Below are 13,327 nucleotides of genomic sequence, written 5' to 3'. Positions count from 1 at the left end.
CTCTACCACTGAGCCACAATCCCAGTCCCTAGATATATAAATTTGATGATTTATATGAAATCAACCAATTTCTCAGAAATACAAATTATACCAACTATGGTCTGGGGATGTGGCTCAAGCGGTAACGCACTCGCCTGGCATGCACGGGGCGCTGGGTTTGATTCTCAGCACCACATAAAAATAAAATTAAATATATTTAAAAAATTATACCAACTCTCCATGAAATAGATATATAAAATTGATATTTGAATAGCCTTAAACTACAAAGGAAAATTCATTCGTAATTTAAAAACTTCACAAAAAGATAAGCTTAGGTGGTGTCACCAGAGAACAATGCCAAACATTTAACACCAATACTACACATTTTTTAGAAAATAAAACACTTCCTAATTTATTATATAAAGCTAGTATTACTCTGATACTAAGGTCATACAAAAAACAATATAAAAGAGAAACCTAATATTGTAGTTGGAATGCTTATGCCCCTCCAAAATTCATGTTGAAACAATCTCCAGCAAGGTAGGCTTTTTAAGAGGTGATATGGTCATAGGGGATCCTCCCTCAGGAATAGGATTAAGGCCTATATAAAAGAGGCTTCATACAGTGGCACCTTTTCCTCTTCTGTCCCTTCTGCCATGTGAGGACACAGTACTTGTCCTCTCCCCATGACACAGCAACACAATACCATCCCAGAAGCAGAAACTAAAAGGCAAAGGAACTAGAATAGCTAAAACATTTTGAGAAACAAGAATAAAATGAGAAGAATCACTTAATCCAATTTTAAAAGTTGTATGGCCACATAATCAAGACTATCATATTGACAGAAGAAAAGAAATATAGACCAATGAAACAGCATAAAGAATCTAGAAGAAAATTCTTATGCACACACAAGTAAGTGCAATTGATTTAAGACAAATATTAAGTGAAATTCAATGGAAGAGAAATATATTTCCAAAAACAATGCTGAAGCAAAAAAAAAAAATGAACTTCAATCTAAACCTCACTAAAACTTTAGGACAAATGAACTCAAAATGGACCACCGAGGCCTAGCTCAGTGGTGCATGCCTGTGACCCCAGTGAGAGGCCGAGGCAGAAGGAATGCAAGTTCAAAGCCAGCCTCAGCAACAGCCAGGCACTAAGTAACCCAGTGAGACCCTGTCTCTAAATAAAATACAAAAAATTGGCTGGGGATGTGGCTCAATGGTTGAGTACTCCTGAGTTCTATCCCCAATACTTCCCCCAAAAAGGAACACAGGATTGTGTAAAATTATAATTTTTCAACAAAATACAGTAGGAAACTGTTAAATCTTTGACCTAAAACAATTCATAGAAAACAATTAGATAATTATTCTAATTATCAAAAATTAGAATTTAAAACTTGCTCTACAATGAAAAGACAAGCTACAACTGGGAGAAAACATTTACAAATAACATATCTGATAAAGGACTCATATCTAAAATATAGAAAGAACACTCAAAACTCAACAATAAAAAAGATTCAATTAGGAAACAGGCAAAAGATATAAGGTTACATTTCACTGAAGAGAATATTTGGTTAGCAAATAAGCACACGCAAAATGTTTCACCATCACTAGAAATCAGGGGAATGTAAATTAATACCATAAAATCTCTATAAACTTATTGGAACAGCTAAAACTAAAAATAGTGACAATGTCATATGCCAGTGAGGATTCAGAGACCAGCATCTGCACACATTGCTGGTGGAATCTAAAATGGTACAGTCATTCTGGAAAATAGCTTTACAGTTTCCTAACACTCTAAACATAAATTTACCATATGATCCAGCAATTGCATTTTTGGCCATTTCCCAGATAAATGAAAACTAAGTTTATACAAAAACTTGTCCATGTATAGCAAGTTTATATACAATAGCCAAAAATATAAACAACCAAAATGTCCTACAATTGATGAATGCTTAAGCAAATTGTGATACATGAATACCATGGAATATTATTCTTCTATGAAAAATGAATTATTGATACATAGAAAAACTTGGCAGTATGCTGTGTGAAAAAAGCCAATCTCAAAAGGTCACATATTTTATGATCCTCAAAAATCAAATTCTTAAAATGACAAAGTTATAGAGATGAAAAATACATTAATAGTTGCAGGATATTAAGGATATCAGGGCATGGTGAAAGAAACAGGAGTAACTGCGGGGAGAATAAGAAAAAAGATAAAACAATGCTAATAATGCCCCAGTATGGATTGGGGTGGTGGTTACATGAATATATAAATATGATAAACTAGTACAGAAGTACCAGTTAACACTTTGTATCAATGTCAATATCCTGGTTTTGGTAGATAAGCTATCAGAAATGAGAGAAACTGAGATGAAGGTACATGGAACTTTTTTTGTGCTATCTTTGTAACTTTCTGTGAGTCTATAATTATTTCCAAGTAAAAACAAACAGAAAAACATTATACAATTTTGTTGTAGCAACAATGAAAACAGGAAAAGATTCTAATATTAGGTGACTAGTACTTGTAGTTTGGGTTTATATTTCCAGAGACATCATTATATATGGATTTAAAGGGACCATATATATAGATTAAGGATGATATAGTCTGGAAAACTGAGCTGATTATTCAAAAAACAGTTTTAGTGATGACAAAGACATTCTTGAAGAAATGTTGTTGAAGAGTTTAAATTATTTTAAGAAGTATGAGGGTGGAAAAGAGTAATAGAGTATTTCTCCCCACTACCTGCAGCGCTGGAAATTGAACCCAGGACCTCATGCATACTCGGCAAGTGCTCTAACACTGAGCTATAATCCAAGTGCTAGTATTTCTAAATTAATTAATTAATTCAAGACATTTACCAAGTATGTAGTATATATATGCCTGGCATTGTTCTAGGCTCTAGGTTTATAGCCACAAAGGATATATATATATATATATATCAGACAGGCTATATACCAGACAGCATGAAGCTTATAAATTCACACATTATTTTAAAAAGCATAATACTAAATTAGGTATTCATTTCCAAATTAATAGGTAAATTTTTGATTAAAATTTGAGTTATCAATCTATAGCCACAAACATTTATATATTCCATTAGATAAAAAAACTTCCTGGAATCATTTTAGAGAGAAGAGTAAAACATAGTGCATATATATATAGCACTATGATTTGAAATATTAAAGGCATTGTTAATTTATATTTGAACTATATTATCTAAAAAATTCACTCTTTTATTATAATTAGGGTAAACTATTCTTTAGGGATTTTGTATCTACATACAAAATCTTGGGAGTAGGGCTTCTATTGGGTTTTAAAATATAATATGGCTCCTAAGTTGAGGTACAGAGTTTCAATTAGTCCTGTTTCCAAATATAATGGAGCTGGGGACTGATCATGCCTTATCATAAATAAAGTTATCTTCAGTTATCTTGTTATTCTCCTATCCATGAACACCCTATACATAAGGCAAAGTCAATGTTTTAAATCTAAATTGGAGCTACACTTCCCCTCCAAGCCTCTTTTTTCCTCTTTCTCATCAACCTGTGAATTAATTTATACATCAGCATCAGCATCTCCTTTCTTCATGAACCCAAGTTTCTAGGAAACGAATATTCTTTATCTTAAGGAAGGTGAATGCACTCTCATCCTGAGACACTAAAAAGGCATATTCTGTCCCCACTGTCACTAAATGTCTCATCCTACTTTGTGTCTCCTTGATAACCAACTTAGGTCCACCACTGGAACACGCAACGGGGTACACAAAACAAGCAGCAAAACATGACTAATGTCAAAAACAGTATTTTTACATATAAAGATGTACTTGGCAGGAGGGTTTGATAACTTTTGTAATTTTAACATCATAAAAGTTATAGAGAAAAGAGCAAAGGAATTACTAAGTTTTACTTCTACCTTTTCTTTTATCTATTCAAACAATGACCTTTACAAACAATATCTCTATAAAATGAGCTAAACATTTATTTTCCATTCATCGATAATGTATTATTTTTAAAAAGCTAGTGAGAAATGTAAGAAAGGATTTAAATGTTTTTGCCACAAAAAAATAAAAAAAATTTGAGAAAACAGATATTTGCCCTGATTTGAACATATATAATACATACATGTATCAAAACATCACATGGTATCCCATAAATATGTGCAATTTTTAAGTGTCAATTTAAAAACTTAAAAAAAAATGAGCCAGACCTGGTGGCACACTCCTGTATTCCAGTTACTTGGGAGGCTGAGGCAGGAGGTTTGCAAGGTCAAAGTCTGGCTTGACAAATTAACCAGACTCTGTCTCAAAAAAAAAAAAAAAAATGGTGGGGATATATCTCAGTGGTAGAGAGCCTCTGGGTTCAATCCCTAGTACCAAAAAGATAAAGAAAAATATATAGATTTACATATAGAAACACACACACACACATATATATGTATGTACATATATGTACATATATATAAATGAATTTTCCATTCATGATGTGAATTGTTTCATTTTCATTTTTAATTCTTAAAAATTGGCTTCTATTGATTTATAATGGGAATGGGAATTATAGTTCCGTGGTAAAGCATTTGCCTGGGTTTGATCCCCAACACAGAAAACTTTCTAAAAAGTGATTTAAGGATGAAATTCACAAAAATAGAGAATGTATAAAAATATCCCAAATACTCAAAAAATATATATTCTTATAAATAAATATTTATTTATTTAAACTTATAAAATTGATTAAAGGTTTATAAAAATAAGTGCCAAACATTTCCCAGAGATTGACAATTTTTTTGCACAAAGATTTCTTAGAAGGATATTTATTTTTAAGAAATTAACTTTTTTACACTCCCCCCCTTCTCTGAAATATCATTTTAATAAGACCACCACACCCTATTCAAGGTAGTTCTGATACAAGCCTCTGAGAATACGGCACCGTAAGCAGTAAAGCAGATACATGTGAGGGAAGATTAGCAGTTAGGTGGTGAAAATTAACTTAATCTGCTTGAGTTGCACTAACTCAATTAAATAGAAATATTATTATGAACTCAGTATTCCAATGATAGTCTTTAAAACTAAGAAGGATGGGGCAAATGAAATGCACACTGGGGGTTTTGGGATGCCTTTATGTATTAATTCTACAGTACATAATGCAGAACACTATAATGAAATTAACAAAATTAATTAAAATATTCTTTTCATGTAACCATTAGAAACTACATTAAAATACACAAGACAGTTTTCCACATTGTTAACAGTGAATGTGTCTGTTCTTTACCATTCTTAATGTTGATACCATCACCTTTTCCAAATCTATCACTAATAGGAAAATAAAGAAAGAGAAAAAAACAGCAGTCTCATTACCTAGAGCCTAGTATGAGTATTGTTTTAAATGTTTTATTACATTTACTTATTCCATTCTGAGTTTCAATAACTGATAAACTAGTAATAGATTTTCAAATGTTTCAGAAGACTATTATATATCTACTGAAGAACAGAGAGGGCTATCAGATACTTATTTAAGATTTTGTGTTCCTTCACATTTTTAAATTAAAGAACAAAATAAAAGTATTATTAAAATCTTAGAATTTTAATCAAATTCTTAGAACAAAATTCTTTGAACATAGCTGGGGATACATTTTAGTGGTAGAACCCCTGCATATCATGCATGAGGTCCAAATACTGTAAACAACAACAACAAAAATCTTTGAACAATTTTAGAAAAAATGACTACAAACTTCAGAAGGAGCTTTTTCATTGTGATAAATACTTAATATTTAACCTGTATTCTTTTACAGGCCATATGTATAAGTAGTTCATTATCATTAGATAATTCTAACATATGCAAAAATTGAAAAGTAGTAACTGGTTTGTTACAAAAATTATATGAAGCTATGAAAGCTATGAAATATAGTGTGTTCACACTCTCTCTACAGGTAAAATCTAGGTTAGTTTAATATTTTCTTCTTTTATTAATGTGATTTTTTTCCTTTTGGTAATCTGAAAGGCTTGAAAATACTTATGTACTATTTTACTTAAAAACAATTATATAAAAATTACATTTGTAATTTCATTTGCCCATTTCTTCCCACCACATGCATCTGCCAACCTTAATATGTAATCTTCTATTATCCTAATTCTTCTCTCAACAGAAGTTTGCTTTAAAGAATTATATAACTTGGGCTGGGGATGTGGCTCAAGCGGTAGCCCGCTTGCCTGGCATGCATGGTGCGCTGGGTTCGATCCTCAGCACCACATAAAAATAAAATAAAGATGTTATGTTCACTGAAAACTAAAAAATAAATATGAAAAATCCCCCCCTCGCTCTTTAAAAAAAAGAATTATATAACTAACATGAATATTATTTTGTAATTGTCTTTTGTAATTGTCTAGAAACTTGTCTAAATGCTTAGGTGACATTTATAAATATACATAGAACTATACTTATTTATAATTCATAATCCATTCATCCATTTACTGAACATTTGCTTTGGGCCAGAACACTATTCAATGCTGCAGACACAATGTAAAAAAGAAACAGTCCCTAAAGCTGCCCAGAAACATGAAGGAACATTGTAGACAAAAAATAGCACCTTTAAAATTACTATGCCCTAACCTCTGAATCTTGGAGTGAACAAATGCAGATAAAGTCTCTACCATCATGGAGCTTATATTATATTCTATTGGGAGAAACCAGATGTAAATAAAACTAATAAATAATGTTAAGTGTGTGCGATGCTATGGATAAAATAAAGCAATGTAAAGAGACACAGCATTTATATGTGGGAAAGATATAGAAAAGCTAAAATTAGATAAAAAGACCAAGGGTTGGAAAACGTCTTCTTTAATAGTATGTTCAACTTTTCCTAAAATCAGGAAGAACTATCTTTAGTATTCAATGGAAGATTTCTTTATAATATGCTGATCATTTATTCAAGGTTGCTCACATCATACAACAATATTGCAAACAGAACAAAGACTTTCACATCAATACTATAGCATTGTACAGTACTGTTAAAATATACGGTAGTTGATTAGATTTGGCACTAAATATCAATTGTGCCTGGCATGGTGACGCATGCCTATAATCCCAGCAACTAAGGCAGCTGAGGCAGGAGGATACAAGTTCAAGCCCAGCCTCTCCAGCTTAGTGAGACTTTGTCTTAACATAAAAAATAAAAAGGGCTGGGAATGTAGCTCAGTAGTAGAGTGCCCCTGGGTTCACTCCCTAGTGCTCATCTCCCAAATCAATTATAATTATAGTACTGAATATAACAGGACTTTACTTGAGGAGTTGTGTGACTCCATATTGATTTTATCCCTCCTTTGGATTTTGGACTTTGAGTTTAGTAATAAAGAATTTTCTATGCACAATACATTAAGTACAAGTGAATCTATTGGAAAGTGGTACAGAAATATTAAAAACTTTAATGACTACTGAATATGAATTTAAAGGCAATCCAAATTTAGTCAGTTTTATATGACACTGTTAACAAAGCAAGAGAATCTTTAAAACTCACTTGGAAGTGTTTCAAGTTCATTTCTAGTCAGTGCATCTTCTTTTTCCTTCAATCTTGTTTCTTTATATTTAGCATAAAACTGCCCAGCATCCTTAAAAAAGAAGTTATAAGTAAATTAACATAAAAATCAGTTTGCTTTAACAGTGTTTTCACTATAATTTCCTTTTAAAGCAGTATATTCATTTTATAAGTAGCCATTCTTTTTTTAATATATATTTTCAAATTTTATGATGAACACAAGAAACCGAATAAATACTTCTCTACAAGTTTTCTCTCCTGAAGAGCTAAAGCCAGAAACTGCATGAGTATAAATTTAAGTAAACTGTTTTCTCTCAAATATGAAAAGGAGCTTTACACTTCCTGTTTTCTTCCATCATATGGCATTTTCTTGAAATCATACTACTAGATGGACAGAGAAAAACTCACTTTCTGAACTGAATTATTTGGCAGCACTCAGTCTATTTTCATATTAGTCCCTTACCTCCAATATATTTTCAAAACTATTATGTGCAGATCTGATGATAAAACAAATATGAACATGGTGATATAAATGAAAAGTCATCACTCCTCCTTCCATCACCTTTAGATGCCAGTAGAGAACTATAATAATGGAGGATTGAGGACTGAGGACACATAATACACACACTTAGGTAAGATATAGTGGCTAAAGTCTCAATGAGTGACACATATATAAGACTTCAGCAAGGTGCCCCCCAAATGACTAGGCCTTAAATAATCACAGACATGAAAATAAACAAATTGATGCTTTAGGTATATGATGATCCTAACAATGAAAAAAAAAAAGTAAAACATATTCCCTACATTCCTTGACTTAAACTTCATATTCTACAGCAACAACACTTGTAGCTACCAGTTCACACTGTGTTTCCATGACTACATTCGCTTGGCCCTCTAGCTGAAGTGATTTTGCTCCCCCACCATTATTCTGGCAAACTACTTTCCATAGTTGAAAACTGTTGAAGCAATATCTTCTGCAGAGTAATTCCCTCCTGTATGCTACTTCTGTACTTAAACACTTTTATGATTATATAATGCTGTATTCTTTCCTAGAAGATAGGACATTTGAGATAGGGATATGTGTATACCCAGTGCAAGTATCTTGCCATAGAGTGGGCAAAAGTGTTAATTGAACTCAACTAGATTGAAATATATGAAAAACCTTATAAAGAAAGAAATGAAAAGGCTTGATGATTAATGTAGAATAAGAAAAGAAAGATATCAAAGATAACTGTAGGGTAATATTCCCAGATTCTTAAGATTTTTAAAGCAGATATATCATAGATCCACCTGAGAAGGTTATTTCTGCAGAAAATAAAAGAATAAAAAATAAAAAAGAATAAAACCAATCGTTGACACCACCCAGATCAGAAGTAAATACATGAGCACTTAAGCCCTAGATTGTAATTATCTTTTTTCATCTATGACTATATCCAAGTCAAAGCTTTCTTCTACATTCTATGTCTCTTAGGATTATTTCAGAACTCTTATTATCAATCTGATAATGAATTAGGGAAATAATAAGGTATTTCTAAAATCATTGCATCAATATAGTAAAGATGTTTCTTTATTCTTTTCATTCTCATTTTTATGTTTCTACCTCATTTCTACTAGAAGAGTTCCCACAAGTCCTGGGCCAGCTAAACAGTGGTGTAACTTGAAAAGTACAGAAGGTCATGCACCCAATTTATTCATCCTCCCATGCCCAAATATACTTTAAATTTCAACAAGGTTTTGGGTTAAAGTTTTATCATCCCTTAATATTCCCCACCCCCCCCTTAAAAATTCAACCCTGGAGGAGTATTATTTTATATTAAGCCATATCAGTTATTTATACCTTGGTGTGAATGAATGAATGAGCTTATTAGCTTCTTTCCACAGAGTAGGTTTTAATAGTAGGGAAGAAGAAAAGGCCAGGAAGGCATTGGCTCCTTGAGGGGAGTAGGAAATGTGGCACCATGCAAAAAAAAGAAGGGCAAAGGTTAGTTATTTATGAGAGGTGAAAGGAGGTAGGTTGAAATCAATCATCATAGTATAGTACAGTGAGATATGATTAAGAGGACAGATTTTGGAGCCAGACTACCCAGATGAAGATCCCAGCTCTGCCATTTTACTAGCTATGTGACATTCAGCAAATCACTTCCCTTCTCTATGGGTCAATTTTCTCATCCATAAAATGGGGATAATAAAATTACCTAACTCAGAGAAATCATTGTGACGATAACTGTCAATGTTTGGGAAACACTGAAGAATGATGTTTTGTGCCTAGTTAGGCTTTATATTTTTATCATTTTGATTAGAATCTTGTTGTCTACCAAAAGGGCAAGTTTTTAATGATTTATACTTCAACAAATGCCTCTGTCCAAATCCTGTGTCTTGCTGCTTATATGATTTCTATCTATATCCTTCTTGCCTCAATGGAAAGACCTGTTGCTGGGTAACAGCAACTTCTTTCTAGTGGTCTTGCCAAATTTGAACATTTCTCTACTAATGTTTCTTCTTTTTGCTATAACACACAATTCCACAAAAAATTCTTCTTTAAAATACCTATTTGATCCCAAACAACATTCATCTGAGGGCTGCAATGCACTGGACACCTTAAACTATTCCAGCTAATCCAAGAGTTTTCATACATTCCTGTCTCATTCACTGTTGGTTGAAGGCAGAGCATCTTCCATTTGTTCCATTTTATTTAAATGTTCCTCATACTTTTTCTTTTCTTCTTATCCTACTTGCATTTTCAAATTATAATTACATATGTGCTTTCCAGAAAGTATTACTTCACTAACAAATCTATAATTTAAAAAATTTCTACTGTACTAAGTAACTATTTGTTTCAACTATCCTTGTATATGGCATGAGATATCACACTATAAGATGCACTGACAAACAGAAGACTCTAAAAGAAAAGTGATCAAATGATGAGGCAGTTTGAAACTCTCTGTATCTTGTAACAGATTGGAGATGAGAAGATTTGGGATAACCTGATAACTACCTCAGAATAGTTTAAGGGTCACTGCAGAAAAGAATGGTGTGAATTCTACATAAGTTTCAGAGATGGAAGTTTTGATTTTGGACAAACAAGGAAACATTTTCTGGTAATTAAATTTGGTAACAATAAAATAGATTGACTCAGGAGGTAGTATTCAAGAAAAGACTAGGTGACTGTTCTTTAAGTTCTAAAGGGGATTCAGTCATTCAAAAAGAGGTTGAACAAGATCAACTGTTTCTAACATTTCTTCTTTCCTTCTTCCTTAGAGGATATTTCTAGAGAACACAATTGTTGTATTTACAAGAGAAAATACCTCTCCCCTCAAAAAAAAAATCATTTTGAGTCCAGGATAAACTCCACTTTACCTAAACAGGAGTTACAGATTTCCTATGAATATAAACATCATATTCATCCCTTCATCTTTAATATATTGCCTGTTTCATCATAGAGGTTTAATAAATATATAACAAATAAATGAATGCTTACTTTAATTCATTAAGGCTCTGAACTGCCTAGATTTAATTCCATAATACTGTATTAAAAATGAAAGAGTTTGATTCTCTAGGAATTTATAATTGTTATAGGTAGAATTATGAGAAAAGCTTTTACTCTAGAAGCAACTTTCTTTATACTTAACAAAACTTCTCGAAGAGTTCAATATTCACCTGTGAAGACAGCAAGTTGAGGGCTTGATTTTACATTTGAAACTAAGGCAAATTTAAATTGATGTCATGAGTATTCATTGTATGTAACTGTAAAGCATAGGCACCTGCACAAAAAGTCATTAAATAGTTATACATATTTATTTATATTTATCTACTGAACCATTGTTATGTATTATTTTGTTAGGATATTTGGGGATTATATGATACAAAAGTTGTCCTTCAAAAAGGCATAAAAATAGGAATGACATGTAGTTCAGTGGTAGAGTGCTTATCTGGCATATGTGAAGCCCTGGGTTCAATCCCAGGTAATGCTAAAATAAATAAATTATAAATATTAAACTAAATTGGAATATAGAATATAAGTTCCTTGAGAACAGAATTTTTCTTTTCTATTTTAATTTCCATGGCCTAGTACAGTTTCCTGGTACATAGTAAGGACACATAAATATTTGCTAAAGAGAAGATGGTACTTGCCCAGCATTTTATCTTTCCCCCGACATTTCCATGCCCTCTGAAGATAAGGTAGGTCAAAGAACTAGTTCTAAATGAACTGAGGGTGAAAGTATAATTTAAAAATAATATCTTTTACGAATCAACAGAAAAGCTTATAAATATCTCTAGCTCTCTACACTTGCCATGATGAGCAAGGAGAATACATCTTTCAGATGGGCACAGCTAGAAGCTGGCAAAGACATTATTGTGTTCAGTTCCTGAATGGCTAGCTAGAACAGAATGCTCCCTTTCCATGATAGACATATGGCATAATCTAGAAAAATATTTACAGCTACTGGAATTTCAGGATATCCCTCATACAAAACACAAAAGTGTTTCAGATTTCTGATTTTTTAAAAATTTTGGATATTTGTCTCATTATATATATAATGAGATATTTTGGGGATGAGACCCAAGTCTAAACACAAAATTATTTTATATTTCATATATACCTTATAGCCTGAAAATAATTTTATACAATATTCTTGAAGGTAACTTCATACAACATTCTTAATATTGTATATGAAATAAATTCTGTGTACACTGAGCCATCAAACTGGTAGCATCAATGTTAATAACTCAAAAAGTTTTGGATTTTGGTGCATTTTGGATTTTGGGATCAAGGGATGTTCAATTTATAATACAAAATGCTAAGTGTTATAAAATTAGTACAAGAGAATGTACCATGGGAATTTTTTGGTTGTCCTTATAAAGACTTCATAATAATGATAATTTAGCCAAACTTTGAAGATGTAATATTTCTGAGGTTAGTGGTGATATGAAGAAAATTCATACATAAATCTTTCTTTTAACATTTTGACATACTTTATTACATGATAAAAATAACACACTGAGCTGGCCTTTTGTTATATTTTGGCTTGCTTTTACCTCTTTTTATAAACTTCAAAATATTAAGCAAACTAAGGAAAGGTTGGAAAAAAGGGCACTGACTTAAAGTGAGCAGAAGCCAGGAAATATGAGAACAAAGAATGTGGAAAAGCTCTGAGAAGAGGTAGTTAGAAAAAAGACTGAGTATACTCCATTTCTTTTTCTTTTTTTTTTTTTTTTGTAGTTGTAGATGGACAGAATGCCTTTATTTTATTTATTTTTATGTGGTGCTAAGGATTGAACCCAATGCCTCACACATGCTAGGCAAGCGCTCTGCCACTGTGGTACAGTCCCAGCACACTCCATTTCTTTTTGATTGCTTGATAGCACAAATCTCCTCTTTTGCTGTAAGCTAACAAATAACCTTAATCACAGGAAGACACCAAAAGTACATTTCTGAAAATCTGCCTACAAAGTGATATGCTCTATATTAAATTTTGTTGTTTTATTGACTATTATTACAATTTCAGGATTAATCATAATGTATAATACATTTATAGTAAAGAATAAAGAATATAGAAAAAATAAGTATACTTTGAATAAGATTCAACATTTCTATACAGAATTATAATAATACTGAATTCACAAAAGGAAATAAAAATACAACAGAACACCAGAAGCTGTGCCCTCTTTCTGCCTGAGACAGTTGTACTCAAAAGATGCAAAGTCTAAAAGCTACTTTTCCACTTGGGCGAAGAGAGAGATAAACTAAGCCCTCTATTGAGCCCCAATCCAATGTTAAGAATCCTTCTACAGCTTTTATCATAATTATAAATCAGCC

General features: G+C 32.1%; 1 protein-coding gene across 1 annotated transcript in view; it reads right to left on the bottom strand.

Moving 5' to 3' along the window:
- The window catches only part of Dnajc1 (DnaJ heat shock protein family (Hsp40) member C1), a 210,355-nt gene that overhangs the window by 84,833 nt on the left and 112,195 nt on the right, over positions 1-13,327 (bottom strand). The window contains exon 7 of the mRNA XM_005325773.4: positions 7,492-7,582. Within this exon, the coding sequence (XP_005325830.2) occupies positions 7,492-7,582 (91 nt within the window). The remainder of the gene's footprint in view (positions 1-7,491; positions 7,583-13,327) is intronic.

Source organism: Ictidomys tridecemlineatus, chromosome 10, assembly GCF_052094955.1.
Source record: "Ictidomys tridecemlineatus isolate mIctTri1 chromosome 10, mIctTri1.hap1, whole genome shotgun sequence".
Classification (NCBI taxonomy): Eukaryota; Metazoa; Chordata; class Mammalia; order Rodentia; family Sciuridae; genus Ictidomys; species Ictidomys tridecemlineatus.
This window is presented reverse-complemented; position numbering and strand designations above follow the sequence as displayed.